Below are 15851 nucleotides of genomic sequence, written 5' to 3'. Positions count from 1 at the left end.
GCTGCGGCGGGAAGGTAAACTGTGTTTCTATGCGCTCTGGCACTCATCACAGTGTCCTGTTGCGGCAGAAGCGGTTTAGTCATGCTGGCCACATGACCCGGAAAGCTATCTGTGGACAAATGCTAGCTCCCTCGGCCTGAAAGCGAGATGAGCGCCGCAACGCCATAGTTGCCTTTGACCGGGCTTAACCATCCAGGGGTCCTTTACCTTTTACTTTTATCCCTATGCCGTCCATGGGTGAGGGTACGTCTGCTGTCCGTGAGGCAGCCTGCCAAGCGCATGTTGGGGATCATTGTGGGTCTTCAGCCATGGACAACGTTGGAGAGAAGCTAGTTCAGACACACCACTAAGGCACAAAGCCTGGTTTGTTTCCTCTTCGGTGAGCCAGGAGGAGGGCAGTGAAGGAGTGGTTTGCTTGTGAATGCAGTAAACCATGGTCAATCTTACGTATATAAAATCCACCGCACAAAGAAAATAAAACGTGAGGTGCCGAAATCCAAAAGGAGCAGAAAAGACTATTTATGTATGTGACCCACAGCTGCACGGATGCTACTGGCCCAGAAATGGAAAGAAGATAAAGAAGAGAAGAATGGCAGATGGACTATGCTGAAATGGCTAAAATGACTGGAAGAGTTAGAAACCAGGAAGACCAAAATTTGAACAAGGAATGGGAAAATTTTTATAATTTATCTTAAAAACTTGTAGTTTAAGGTTGATTCTGGATATAATGGAAGCATTAACATAAAAGATGTGGGAGGAAATGAATAATAATAGGATGGAAGTCCAGGAGATTCCTTGGAATCTTGTTTTTATGATTTATGTTTGATATATCTCTGTAAAATTTTAAGTTGAAGAACCAAATAAACAACAACAACATCATACTGGGGAGACTAGTCTAGAACCCCTCCCCAACATGCAATTTTCTATGCTGAGGAGCTTTCAACCATACGAAGACCGAAGCAGTATATCCACCTCCCAACATGAATTTCTCGTTTAAGCAACTGGTGTCCAATGTGTCCTGGAAACACCTTGGGTATTTTGAAGCTTATTTTCATTGTATGATTTTGCATGTGAAAATAAGAGTTTTTGGTTTTCCCCCCACTGAGAACATGCAAAATACAGTTTTCCTGCACCCTCCATGATTTTCAGCGATAGAGAAAAGAAGGAACTTGTCTATGTCAGTTGCTGATTTCAAGTCTAGGCTATTTTATTGAGACAAGTTCAAAAATATACATCATTTCATCTTCAATGTTCCCATGATTAGAGGGCCCAGCCCATCTACAGCATCTGGGCTTCTCTTCTACAGCTTAAATGCCAACGTCACCCCGTCGCCAATGGAGAGCATGCTAATATTCACTCGCGGATCACGGAAGATCTTCTCATTCAACTGATGGAGGTGCTGGCCATCCAGATCATCTTTGGCTGGCTTAAGGACTCTCCCCGACCACAAAACCTATTAGAAAGGGTGGGGAGGGCAGGGGAGAGAAAATGTATACTTATTTTTACAAGAAAAACACGGCACAGCACACCTTTTATCCTTATATTTGCATATATTTCATTCTATATCATCTATATTTATTTCCATATGTGCCTAGGGCATGACATTGGAGTCTGACCAATGTACCACCAGATTTGAAACAAACAGCCCCTTTCCCAAAATACTCCTTAAAAGGTGTAGTCTGAAGCTCTGAAAATGAGATTTAAGCCATCTAATGACGACGACGACAATATATTTATATCCCACCTATCAGACTGGGTTTCCCCAGCCACTCTGGGTGGCTTCCAACAGAATATTAAAACATCAAACATTAAAAACTTCCCTGAACAGGGCTGCCATCAGATGTCTTCTAAAAGTCAGATAGTTGTTTATTTCCTTGACATCTGATGGGAGGGCGTTCCACAGGGCGGGCGCCACTACTGAGAAGGCCCTCTATATTTCAATCTTTGCTCATAAGTTGAGTCAAGCGGTCTTAATCCCAAACAAGGGACTGTACTTTTAGTCTTTTTCCCCCAGTACAAAATTGACTAATAGTAACTGAGATTTTTTTTTAAGATACAAGAGATAATTCCCTTCCCAACAAAGTTCCAAATGCTTTCCCCCTTCTCCTCCTTTCCTTCCTGTTAGTAAAGGCATAATATGTGCCCTCTGTCTACCACCGCCAGTATTTCCCCCGTAAAACATACTCATGTGACTAAGGGCCTATCAGTTTAAAGCTGTCACCCAAAAATAAAGGAGTGGCTTCTATGACTTCCCTTGATCTGGACGCTATGCATCAACAAAAGTCGAGTGTCCAGATCAAGGGAAGTCATAATCCTGCTCTACTCTGCCACAACTGGAGCCAGGCCATACCTGGAATAATGTGTCTAGTTCTGGGCACCACAATGTAAGAATACTGACAAGCTGGAATGTGTGCAGAGGAGGGCAACCAAGGTGATGAAGGGTCTGGAAGCCAAGCCTTATGAGGAACGGTTGAAGGAATTGGGAATGTTCCAGCTTGGTGAAGAGGAAACTGAGAAAAGATATGATAGCCAACTCCAAATACCGTATTTTTCGCTCTATAGGACACACTTTTTCCCCTCCAAAAATGAAGGGGAAATGTGTGTGCGTCCTATGGAGCGAATGCAGGCTTTCGCTGAAGCCTGGAGAGCGAGAGGGGTCGGTGTGCACCGATCCCTCTCGCTCTCCAGGCTTCAGGAAGCTATCCGCAAGCCTTCAGAGCGTGGCGGGAGTGCCCGCCGGGCTCTGAAGGCTTGCGGATAGATGCCTGCAGCCTGAAGCCCGGGGAGCACAGTGCCAACTCCCACTGCGCTCCCCGGGCTTCAGGCAGCTATCCGCAAACCTTCGGAGCGCTCCCCCAGCCCGTAAGCTCCAGGAGCGGCGGCAAGGCTGCGCGCAACCTTGCCGCCACTCCCGGACCTGTTCTGGGGGCTGGGGTCGGGGGAAGCTTGGGATTCCCCCGCCCCAGCCCCGCTCACTGTCTTGGCTTCTGCCAAAGCCGTGTGCAGCCTCTCCCGGCTGGAGAGGTTGTGCGTGGCTAAAGAGGAAGCCAAGACAGCCAGCGGGATGGATCCCACTGGCTGTCTTGGCTTCTTTGCTCTTTGGGGCTGGGGGGGGCAATAAATTTTTTTTCTTTATTCTCCCCCCCCCAAAAAAAAACTAGAGTGAAAAATACGGTATCTAAAGGGCTGTTACATGGAAGATGGAACAAGCTAGCTTCCTCCTGCTCTGGACAATGTAACAATGGCTTCAAATTACAAGAAAGGAAATTTTGACTAAACACCAGGAAGAGCTTTCTGACATTAAGAGCTGTTTTGACAATTGAGCGGACTTCAACAAGTTTGTGGACTCTTCTTCCTTGGTGGTTTCTAAGCAGAGGATGGAAGGCCCTCTTGTCATGGATGCTTTAGCTGAGATTCCTGCATCACAGGGGGTTGGACTAGATGACTCTGAGTGCCCCTCTTCGAAAACTCTACAATTCAATGATTCTATAGTGTTCATATAATCAAATTATCTGTTGGAATTCTTTGAAATGATTTAGTATTTGATTGATAAACAGGCTCCACCAATACCTATGCTCCAATGAATTTGTTAAGAACTTTTAATTTGCCACGAGACTTTTTTGAGGAAGCATGCTGTGCTTACATTATCAATTGCTATTATTCCTCCTTTTCTCACGAGCTGTAAGCATCTTTCATAGTAATCGTTGTATCCATCTTTGTTAGCATCTATGAAAGCAAAGTCAAATGTCCCAGCTTCGCCATTTGCCAGAAGTTCATCTAGACATTAAAAAAAGGACGATTTCATTTCAAATAGGAAACATCTGTAGGACAGTTCATTTTCAGTGAAATTAGCAGACTCCACCCATTAGCATTGCCTAATGTACAATAGCGCTGTGCCGTAACATTCATAGGAGTTTGATTTTGTGTAAGTTGACATTTCAGAGGTGAGGGGCCTACCAAAGAGTAAACCATCCTTTATGAAAAAACAACATTTTTTTGCATTAAGCCACTCTCCTGACACACCACTAAACTGGTGAACCCATTTTGTTATCTACTCTTCTCAAACAGTATGACATGTCACAATTCAGCTGCACATTCTATAATTTCCAGGCATTATTGACATACCTAGTGTTTGGATGGCCGGCTTTATCCTGAGGTCAATTTTGTGATCCACTCTTGCCTGAAGTGAGAGAGGGGTAAAAGGTTATTTCCTAGGAAAGGCATACAGTCGTACACTGGAAGTCGAACGGAATCCATTCCAGAAGTCAGTTTAACTTCCAAAACGTTTGAAAACCAAATTGTGGCTTCTGATTGGCTGCAGGAAGCTCTTGCGGCCAATCAGAAGCCACGGAAGTCCCATCAGATGTTTGGGTTCAAAAAGAACATTCGCAAACTGGAACAACGACTTCCGGGTTTGAGGCGTTTGGGAGCCAAAACGTCCCGAGTTCCAGGGCATTCGGGATCCAAGGTACGACTGTACTATAGGTGATTTTGAGACAGAAGGCCTGACAAAATCAATGTCTTTTCGGATGTAATTTATCCATTTCATTGGATATCATTTGCTCTGCTTGAAGGCCAAGGTTAAGAGGTCTTCATCTGGTCTGTGAATTGGAGTACTGGGAAGATTACGTGGAACATTAAACCACTCTCCACAAGTGTTACTAACCCAAATCAAGCTTTATGCGCCACCTATATACATCGTTTGTGGCCTAAAAACCCCAACTTCTGCAAAGTTTCCTTTTTGCCAGAACTGACCAGGTGGGTGGTTGTTTACGGCATATACTAAATCCCTGGATTTGGGAAATCAGAGTTGAGAGGAAAAACAGAGAGGTGGTGGAAATAAAAGCTGAGTGGTTCAGCTGTGGCTTAGCTGGAGGCTACAAACCATCACTTCCTCGGCCCTTTCTCCAGCCATCTTAGGCAAACCGCCAAAGTAAAAAATTCTGAAATCACTTTGTTTCAGGGCTGAACGTGAAAACACAGAGAACGCTGCCAAATGGAAGCCAGTTGGCTGATAGTTGATATAAGTCATATCCACATTTCCCCTTACAAAAAAAGCAGAAAATTTGTGGGGCATGACTGGGCAAGGAAATGGCACACCCTTTTGTCTTTGCTTTTTAATTTCTACTTATTTAATTATTGGAGGAGGAGGAGGAGGAGGAGGAGGAAGCAGCCACTAACTCCTCTGATGAGATAAGCGGTTTTTTTTTCTTTTTTTGCCTATTACAGGATGCGAATGCTCGGCTTTCAGAACACAAGAAAATCTACAAAAATAGTGCCACGTCAGAGGCAATGCCCTGTGGCACATATTGCTGAACTACAAGTCCCAGCATCCCTGAGAATTGCCCTCATGGCTAAAGGTGCTGGAGTTTAACAGCATCTGAGTGGCGCCAGCTTGGCCACTCCTGCCCTCTTAGGCACCCATGCCATGCAACCATATGCCGTGGATACACTTGGCAGTGGGTGAGAACCTGTTTCAGATAAAAAATATTGCACTATCTACGTGCAGAAAAGGGGAGAAAGTCCTCATATTTTGAGAAAAGCATCAAGCATATGTTTCAATCTCTTCCAGTGAAGGTAAGAGGGAGGATTTAAAACAGGATTTGACATCCGGCAAGATCGTGTCCAATGCCCTAAGACGGAATGCAACATTTGGACACGGGTGGCGCTGCGGTCTAAACCACTGAGCCTCTTGGGCTAGCCGATCAGAAAGTTGGCGGTTTGAATCCCTGCAATGGAGTGAGCTCCCGTTGCTCTGTCCCAGCTCCTGCCAACCTAGCAGTTTGAAAGCATGCCAGTGCAAGTAGATAAATAGATACTGCTGCAGTGGGAAGGTAAACGGCATTTCCGTGCGCTCTGGTTTCTGTCACAGTGTCCCATTGCGCCAGAAGCAGTTTAGTCATGCTGGCCACATGACCCGGAAAGCTGTCTATGGACAAATGCCGGTTCCCTCAGCCTAAAAGTGAGACGAGCGCCGCAACCCCATAGTCGCCTTTGAGTGGACTTAACCATCCAGGGGTCCTTTATCTTTACTAGCTAGAGCAAAGATTTCAAACCAATGCGTCACAGTGGCATCACTTATGGAGCATAAGGATGCTTTTGCATTTGTAAAATGGTGACTGCAGGCATTCTGTACCTTGCGGGACGCTAATGGTGCCAGCATCAGTTACTGGTAATGTAGCCATTATTGCTAGGGAGTGGCTGCAACATTATTTCGCAAGCAGTTACCTGAGTAAGTGCCAAATAACACTTCGGCGGTTGTATTTCTACAGGGCCAATAGCAGCTTGCCGGGGCGGGGGGAGGGAGGAGAAGATTTAGCTCTGTGGTTCCCAACGTGGGGCAATTTGATTTTTAAGGGGGGCAATTCGAGAATGAGTTATTAGCAGTGATTTTTTTGCATTTCTTATGGTCCTAGGGGCCTCTTGGCCGGTATATAAATGTATTTTGTGACATAAACATTTTTAAAATTAAAATTGGCATGTACACGGCAGTCAGCTGGTGGCAATGGAGAGGTTATCTAAACAGAAAAGGTTATCTAAACAGAAAATACACTGGGCGCATTCAGGGGGAGTAGGGCTCTGGGAGCACTCAGTCAACAGTTGTGGAATTTCCCCCTGCTCTGATCAGCAGGAATTCAGATACCTCAGGTGATCAGCAGGAATTCAGATACCTCAGGAAATTCGCGATTTATCCATAATAAGAATTACCGTATTTTTCACCCTATAGGACACACATTTTCCCCTCCAAAAATGAAGGGGAAATGTGTGTGCGTCCTATGGGGTGAATGCAGGCTTACGCTGAAGCTATCCGCAAGCCTTGGGAGCCCGGCGGGAGTTCCTGCCGGGCTCCCAAGGCTTGCGGACAGCAGCCTGCAGCCCGAAAGCCGGGGAGTGCAGCGGGGCGCACCCCGGGCTTCAGGCAGCTCTCCGCAAGCCTTGGGAGCCCGGCGCGACTTCCCGCCGGGCTCCCAAGGCTTGCGGACAGCAGCCTGCAGCCCGAAACCCAGGGAGTGCAGCAGGGCGCGTCCCGGGCTTCAGGCAGATATCCACAAACCTGGAGAGCCCGATGGGAGTTCCCGACGGACTCCCAAGGCTTGCGGATAGCAGCGTGTTCTGGGGGCTGGGGTCAGGGGAATCTCGGGCTTCCCCCACCCCCAGCCCCGCAAGCTCCGGGAGTGATGGCGAGGTTGTGCAAACTCGCCTTCAATCCCGGACCCGTTCTGGGGGTTGGGGTTGGGGTTGGAAGCGCGGGCTTCCCCCGCCCCCAGCCCCGCAAGCTCCAGAGGCTAAAAAGGAAGCCAGGACAGCTAGTGGGTTCCATCCCGCTCGCTGTCATTGCTTCTTTGCTCTTTGGGGCTCGAGGGGGAAATAACATTTTTTTTTCTTTATTCCCCCCCCCAAAAAATAAGTGCACCCTATGGGCCGGTGCGCCCTATAGGGCGAAAAATACAGTATATGTCACTGGGGGGGGGGATAAGGATTTCAGAGATGCTTAGATGGGGCATGGCCAAAAAAAGGCTGGGAACCACTGATTTAGATAGAAGGAGAGAGGTTTATATACTCTTATAAGCCCAGCTGCGCCAACCAAATCTGTACTTCCCTGCATTTGATTCAGAGTTAAAAACTAAGACAACCAATGCCTGAAGTGACAGATCTCCTGTGTAATATGTTGCTTAGCTCCGGTTCTCAGGTCTCCCAATGCCCAGGTGTGCCGGCGCAGCTCATTTACCTCTTTCCACACTGGCTTTCCCATATTGGCATAATCTTCGCTTATATCGCAGGCGACGACTCTGCCATCCTCGGGTATGACCAGAGCCATGTTTAAGGCATTGTACCCTGTAAAGACACCTGAAACACACCAGGAATTACGGGCAGTTGTCGGAGCCTGGTTTCTATTTCTGCGACACAGAGAGTTCCACGAGTTCTAGATCCCATTCTTAACTGGTATCTTAACACAACCTCCTCCAGGCATGAGAGACTGCAGATGTTCTCAGTACTTGTTTTCAGAGAGAGAAAAATATTAAAAATAATATCCTGGCCTCTTGGGTGGGTTATTCCAATCCTACTAACGATTTTCGCTGTTTACAATGGTTTTTAAGATAAATTATAAAATTTCCCCATTCCTTATTAAAATTTTGGTCTTCCTGATTTCTGATTCTTCTGATCATTTTGGCCATTTCGGCATAATCCATCAACTTGATCTGCCATTCTTCTCTGGTAGGGTTTTGAATATTTTCATGTTCTATTTGGAGAATGCCATTGCGTCATGAGACAGCTACAGTGGGGGGGGGGGGAGCAGCAGGCTCCACAAATCTCTTGGTCCTTTGCCCAATGACCAATCCTGCACGGATGCTTGGGATGTCTCTGCAAAACCCACAAATTGCTCTCCTCCGCCCCACCCCGAATTATCTCGCAGTCTCTAGTAACTAATGCAGAAGCGGAGATGGTGGCAGAGGCGGCCCAACTGAAACTTGCGTGCCAAGTGTTTTTTCCACCCATGCAGCCCGTGAGACTTTGCTTGTCTCTCATTTGGCCCTGCCGTGCCCTTCCTGTAAGCAGCTCAGAATGGTGCTCTTGACTGTGGATTAAGCCCTGAAATGCAATTATTCAATGCTTACTTATTTATAGTGTTTGCCCTTGCGACTTCACAATGCTCAGAGCAATCTAACTGCAGTCAATGTACATTTGCAGGAGCTGTGGCAAGTTTGGGACTACAATATGGTCTGGGATGCAGCGCAGTTCGGAAGCCACTTCCTGGAAAAATAAAACTTCTCAGAATGCTTGGCCTAAGAGGTTGCAGCCTGCCCAGTGCTAGGCTTCCATTCAACATTGCCCTGGCCAGCTCAGCTCAAAGAAGCTAGGATAATTCAGACAGGGTTCAGGCAGGAGACAGCATTCTTTGGAGAAACCAATGCAACGTTTTAAAGTGGAGGGCCAGGGATTGAATGCTGAGAAAGTCTCAGAAATTCTCAAAGAACAAACGTTTGTTGCAGAATTGGGAGTATTTGTTCCTCTGCCTGAGTCCACAGCCTGAAAAGAACACGGGGATCTTTAGAGTCAAGCCAAATGTAGCAGCCAAAGAACAGAAACTAAAAAGTGGTTGGATGCTAACCAAAGTAACGGGCTATGTTGAATCAGCCAAGCTAACAACTAAAAGACGAGAATCTAATGATGACTGGTGTTTTTTATTTTGACGAATGGAAATCTTTTTCAGATTATTTGAAGAAACACTATAGCACGAAGAACCCGCCAGCGGATTTCAAACTATGAACAACAGAAAGAATGAAAGATTATTGTGTTATGACTACAGTGGTACCTCAGGTTAAGTACTCAATTCGTTCTGAATGTCTGATCTTAACCTGAAACTGTTCTTAACCTGAAGCACCACTTTAGCTAATGGGGCTTCCCACTGCAGCCGTGCCAACAGAGCACAATTTCTGTTCTCATCCTGAAACAAAGTTCTTAACCTGAAGCACTATTTCTGGGTTAGCAGAGTCTGTAACCTGAAGCGTATGTAACCTGAGGTACCACTGTATGTTAAAAAAGAGGGAAGACAGGATGCAGCACAGGGGAGATAAGAAAAACGTCATGGAAAATAGGATGGGATGTTGACACTCTCTAATGCACTCAAAGTTTTATGTGGATTTAAAAAAAAAATTCAAGGATTTTTTTTAAAAAAAGAAAGTAAGTGACTGGATGCCAGACTTCCAGTGGACATAAGGTCACTTCTCTTCCAGATGTGATTAGCAGGCAACAGCCACATGACCCACAGATCCTGCAATTCAGCCTACAGATCATTCTGGAGCCATCCCTGCATAAACAGAATGACTTACCTACTTCAATGACCTTCTTTGCTTTGATCAGCCTCGCCAGGTTGGCCAAAAGCTGGGCTTCATCAATAGACACCATCATATTTTTATTGGGAAGGTTCCACGTAACCTAGAAAAGAACATCTGCTTATTACAAGTTGCTAACTTACTGACCAGTAACCAGTGCTATAAGTTATTATGGGGTGTGGGGGCTATTTGTGCATGTGAACACAATTTGCCTTTGGCTGATTTCTCCATCTGCATGACCAGAGAAATGACAATAACCTTCTGCACAGTGCTATTTTTTTCTAGAAAAAGAGGTGCCAGAACTCTCCATGAATGCCACCCCTGTTCTCTTAGAATGGCAATGGCGGCCACCTGAGTTTGGGCAAGTTCCGGCTGAAAAAAAAGCCCTGCTTCTGCATAAAGTCTTTGACTGTTGCCTTTAGCAAAGAAAAAGCAACAGATAACTTTGACTAATAATAATAATAATCATCACAATAATAATTGTAAAGGCTACACACTGAATAGCGGGGGAGCGGGGAAACTATTGATCCACGACTGAACAGACAGGTAACACAGGGACACACATTTTCAAAACTGTTACGTGCAGTGGCGGAGCTTCATGCTACTACGGGGCGGAGAGCAGGGCAGGGCACCCTGGGGGCGTAGCACACCCAGTGCGGACTTGGGGGCAGCCGCAATGGCGTCCCACCGGGATCGCACTGCCGTGGGTGATGCGCCCCCCCGCACTCCTCTTCCTCCGCCAGTGGTTACGTGAATTAATATTCACTACAATGAGAGGTTCAGCTGTCGCAAGCTCCTAGAAAGTACCTATAGGTCAGCCTTGTTGCATTTGTTGTTGTTTAGTCGTTTAGTCGTGTCCGACTCTTCGTGACCCCATGGACCAGAGCACGCCAGGCACTCTTGTTGCATTAAATAGGGCTATTTAGAATTGCAAGGGTATTTAGAACTGAGTTCACAGAGGGAAGGGGAAAGGAGAGTCCACACCATGATACGACCTACTTCTCACTGCGGCTTAGCAGTGCCACTTCAGAGGAACACAGCCTGGTGTTCACATGATGCAAAGTTCTCTCAGGAAAGCAAAAGCTAAATTCCTCCACAAACAAGACTAGCAGGTTGGGGAGAAACCTAACTGAACACCTCTCTCTCTTGTCTTGAGTCAGCCACCGTGCGCCTCCACTTGCAATGAAACCCAGCATGGCCACATTTACAGGGGGAAAGGCGAGTCCTGGTCTTTACTGATGTTCTATTGTTTTTTAGAAGACTATATGGGAATTAAAACAAAAAAAAATTTCCTTCCAGTAGCACCTTAAAGACCAACTAAGTTAGTTCTTGGTATGAGCTTTCGTGTGCATGCACACTTCTTCAGATCTGAAGAAGTGTGCATGCACACGAAAGCTCATACCAAGAATAACTTAGTTGGTCTTTAAGGTGCTACTGGAAGGGAAAATTTTGTTTTGTTTTGACTATGGCAGACCAACACGGCTACCTATCTGTAACTGGATATATGGGAATTAGCTGGTGAAAACAGCACAGAAACATGGGGCGGAGCTTGTGGGTTTCACTGTGGGCCCCATATACCTTTTCCTTGAGACAACACGGTTCTGATGCGAAATGAAACCATTGAAGAATAAACAACCATATATTTTTTCTGGGGTGTCTATCCTTATCATTTCATGGAGAAGACAAAACCCAGTTCTGGGCACGAGCAAGTTCCTAAGTGGACTCTGAACGGGGCACTTATGTGAGAGCTGAAGTCGGGAAGATAGACCCAGTAGAAAGACATACTTACCAATCTTAGCTTCTTCAAAGCCGGGTGCTCCCTCAAGGAGTGATCCAGTACGTACTGGAGTAACGGGCTGTTTTTCCCTCGGAAACGGCTTTTGGGAGTTCCAAAGGGAAGGCCTGAATATCTTCTGCCTTTTGGGAAAGAAATAAGACAAGCATACAAACCCGTAAGCTTCCAAAGATTTCTGGTGTGGCTGCATGCACACATCGCTCCCTTGCACCTAAGGGTTTCCCCGTTCACTTCAATGGTGGAAGCAGATCTGCCCATTTACAGGCCTGTCTTCTTCATGGAAGTTAATGGTAAAGCTCATCCCAAACTCAGTGTGTACATCAAAGCACAAGAGCCCTAAGACAGGGGCAGTAGAGATCAAGGCTGTGCCCCACCCTCTTCCCTATAGAAAGGCATCACAGGACTGGGAGCATGCAGATTGCCGCAATGTGAATTTTCCACAGCCCCCCAAACCGAACAGAGCACCATAGCACTACAGTGAAACTCTGCTATGACATCCTTTTCCCAGGCTCCATCCAGCCTTGAACAGGAGGGCTATTACACTATACAGTGGTACCTTGGTTCTCGAACTTGATCTGTTCCGGTAGTCTGATCAAATCCCAAAACCATTTGAAAACCAAGGCGTGTCTTCTAATTGGCTGCAGGAGCTTCCTGCACTCAATTGGAAGTTGCGTCAGATGTTCGGCTTCCGAAAAACATTCGTTCGAGAATACAAGGGATGTGGGTGGCACTGTGGTCTAAACCACTGAGCCACTTGGACTTGCCAGTCAGAAGATCGGTGGTTCAAATCCCTGTGATTGGGTGAGCTCCCGTTGCTCTGTCCCAGCTCCTGCTAACCTGGCAGTTTGAAAGCATGCCAGTGAACATCATAACCAGACACTGGAGAGACCTGGCAGGAGTAAGCATGGACCAGGTACCAAATTGTATGGGAAACAGCCTTACTAGAAAAATTAACCAATAAACTGAAACTGACACGGGGACAAATAGAAGAAGAGGCCAACAAGACAACGACAAAAATCCACTAACAACATACAAATCAGTATGGCTAACCTGATCCAAAACATCCAGCCACCCCACTCACACACGAAAACAAAGATCACCACAGCCAATCACAAACAAACAGCCGCACCCTAGGCCGACCCCAACCTCTCTCACCACCAAAGAAACACAGGTGAAAAGCAGAGAACCTGCACAAGCGACGCTGACACAAAACCCCACATATATTAAGTAAAATAGAAACATTGCCACCCGACCCCACCCCCACTCACCTTTCCCCCCCCCACCTCTTTCCCCCCTTTCTTCCTAATGTCTCAACAAATGAAACAGATCTGTAAAACATGTTACTTGAAAAAAGAGAGATTGCACATACATTTGTAAACCAAGAAAATCTTTAATAAAAACCCATTTTAAAAAAAGAAAGCATGCCAGTGCAAGTAGATAAATAGGTACCGCTGGGGCGGGAAGGTAAATGGCGTTTCCATGCGCTCTGGTTTCCATCACGGTGTCCTGTTGTGCTAGAAGCGGTTTAGTCATGCTGGCCACATGACCTGGAAAGCTGTCTGTGGACAAACACCGGCTCCCTCAGCCTGAAAGCGAGATGAGCGCCATACCCCGTAGTCACCTTTGACTGGACTTAACCATCCAGGGGTCCTTTGCCTATTATTTATTTATTTATTTTGAGTGTCACATAGCGTCAGCATCCTGAACTCCCCCAGTTTGTCCTGTTAAAGGGAGACTGGGGCTTGCCCTAACCCTAAACCCATGAGTCCATTAGGGTTTGGGTTGCCCCTCCTGCCACCCAGCCCACCCACGACTCCACCCACGCCCGGGTCACGCGCGCAACAAGCCGTGGAGCCGCTGGCGAACGCGCAACAGGGCGGCGCCCACGCGGATCCTGCTTCCAAGGCGGACTCAAGAGGACAAAGGGATCTTAGTCTCAGGATCTTACCTATTAGGAAACCTGCGACAGCAACCACCCCCAGCGCTGCAGTCCCGACGACTGCTTCTTTGGAGAGGTTGAAAGCGGGCATTTTGGGGGTTTTATTTCTTGGGTTTTTCTTGGAAAGCGTGTTAGGGAGAGAGGAGGCTTCTTGCAGCTTTGCACGCCGAAGTGTACTTTCTCCCCTGCCGCGCTCACGTGACGCCTGCATGCTCTTGCTGTCGTCACGGGAAGGGAGAGGAAATTCCCGGTTTGGGCGCGCGCGCGCGCGCAGGGGTGAAACTGGGGGAAAGCCCACCGGTCTTGTGGATAGAGGCAACCGGGGCGTCGCAGGCTCGACCCCCGGCAGCTGCGAAAAGGCTGAAAGCCTGGACAATCGTAGAACGATCGAATTGTAGAGTTGGAAGAGGGGCACCCAGAGTTATCTAGTCCACCCCCTGCGATGCAGGAATCTCGAACGCAAGCATCCAGAGCAGATGGACACCCGACCTCTGCTTCTAAATCTCCAAGGAAGGAGAGTCCGCAACCTCTTCCACTGTCGAACAACTTTTTTTTAAAAAAAACTTTTTTTATTTTGACAAAGTAATAATCATAAATAAGTAACAATAAAAATGTGCACCCCCCCACCTAGACCATTCCATTGTAATTATCCGACCTCCCAAAATGTCAGCTTCCTGTTTAGTTGGAATCTCCTTGAAACCTTGTAACTTGATACCTTGATACTGTGTTTTAATTTGTTGGCAGCCGCCCAGAGTTCCTGGGGTAACACCAGGCATAGGCGAAATCTGCCCTCCTCTACCTGTTTTTGTGACTACAACTCCCATCATCCCTAGCTAACAGGACCAGTGGTCAGGGATGATGGGAATTGTAGTCCCAAAAACATCTGGAGGGCCAAGTTTGCCTATGCCTCTTATAGGCCTATATAGAGACTTCCTCATAACATCTGATGTAGAAGTGCAGTCTGGTTGCCCAACTTCTGCTCTAGCTATTATTATTATTATTATTATTATTATTATTATTATTATTATTATTATTATTTCTATTTATATACCACTCTTTGTCCAAAGATCACAGGACAGTGTACAATATTAAGAACATAATTTACACAGTTTGACCTCACCTCTGAAGACACACACCTCCATTGTCTTCCGACACAGATGGATGCTTATATATATGTATATGTCTTTTAGAAATGGGTGGGAAGTTTTAAATGTATTACTCCCAACCCCCAGCCTGGTTTTAATGTATCTATGGGGGTTTCAGGGTTGTAAATTGCTTTGGGTTGCCTTGGCCAGGGGTGGACTTTGGTAACATGGCACCTAGAACGAGGACTAAAAATTAGTGCCCCCTGCAAATATTTCTTATTTTCACAAAAATTCCTTTTGTTACAGTTGCCTTCTGATGGACCTTCTCAGTAGGTACCTGTATAAATATTATTATTATCATTATGCCCTCCTTTGGCTCGGAGCCCTGTGTAGGCTAAACCACCCTAAAACCAGTGCTACCTTGGGCAAGATAAGGTAAAGAGGTAAAGGGGACCCCTGGTCATTAGGTCCAGTCGTGACCAACTCTGGGGTCGCTGTGCACATCTTGCTTTATTGGCCGAGGGAGCAGGCGTACAGCTTCCGGGTCATGTGGCCAGCATGACTAAGCCGCTTCTGGCGAACCAGAGCAGCGCACGGAAACGCCATTTACCTTCCCGCTGGAGCGGCACCTATTTATCTCCTTGCACTTTGATGTGCTTTCGAACTGCTAGGTTGGCAGGAGCAGGGACCGAGCAATGGGAGCTCACCCCATCGCAGGGATTTGAACCGCCAACCTTCTGATTGGCAAGGCCTAGGCTCTGTGGTTTAACCCACAGCGCCACCCGCAACATACAATATAAAGAGAGTGAGAGGAGACAGGATAGCCACTTTAAAATATCTAAAGGGCTGTCCCATGGAGGATGGAGCGAACTTGTTTTCTCCTGCTTGGGAGGGTAAGGTAAAGGTAAAAAGGTAAAGGACTCCTGGACGGTTAAGTCCAGTCAAAGATGACTATGGGGTTTGGGCGCTCATCTCAACTTTCAGGCCGAGGGAGCCAGCGTTCATCCACAGACAGCTTTCAGGGTCATGTGGCCAGCATGACTAAACCGCTTCTGGCTCAATGGTACATTAAAAGCATTAAAGATAGCAAAATGTAGAAACCCAGTCAACATAAAGGACACTTTGTATGCATCCAATCTCACACCCCCATTTACACAGCTACTACAATAAATCACTGCTTCCCAGAATCCTAGAAT

General features: G+C 46.6%; 1 protein-coding gene across 1 annotated transcript; it reads right to left on the bottom strand.

Moving 5' to 3' along the window:
- Positions 1-1186: 1186 nt before the first annotated feature.
- On the bottom strand, positions 1187-13780 carry COMTD1 (catechol-O-methyltransferase domain containing 1). Its single transcript, XM_083615004.1, has 7 exons — positions 13580-13780; positions 11626-11753; positions 9834-9939; positions 7730-7848; positions 4126-4180; positions 3644-3777; positions 1187-1453 (listed from the first exon to the last, which is right to left on the bottom strand). Exons 1-7 carry the CDS (start codon positions 13659-13661, stop codon positions 1301-1303), a joined length of 777 nt encoding a protein of 258 aa, XP_083471130.1. The 5' UTR covers positions 13662-13780; the 3' UTR covers positions 1187-1300.
- Between the last annotated feature and the right edge of the window lie 2071 nt (positions 13781-15851).

This window comes from Podarcis filfolensis (genome assembly GCF_964270895.1).
Source record: "Podarcis filfolensis genome assembly, chromosome: 5".
In the NCBI taxonomy this organism is placed as follows: domain Eukaryota; kingdom Metazoa; phylum Chordata; class Lepidosauria; order Squamata; family Lacertidae; genus Podarcis; species Podarcis filfolensis.
This window is presented reverse-complemented; position numbering and strand designations above follow the sequence as displayed.

Excerpts from the sequence above, each read along its gene's own strand:
- COMTD1 (XM_083615004.1), bottom strand. The coding sequence starts at position 13,661 with ATGCCCGCTTTCAACCTCTCCAAAGAAGCAGTCGTCGGGACTGCAGCG. Across the intron at positions 4,181-7,729 it reads GAAAGCCAGTGTGGAAAGAG|GCAAGAGTGGATCACAAAAT; the intron begins GTAAATGAGCTG and ends CTCTCACTTCAG. Across the intron at positions 1,454-3,643 it reads GAATAATAGCAATTGATAAT|GTTTTGTGGTCGGGGAGAGT; the intron begins GTAAGCACAGCA and ends CCTTTCTAATAG.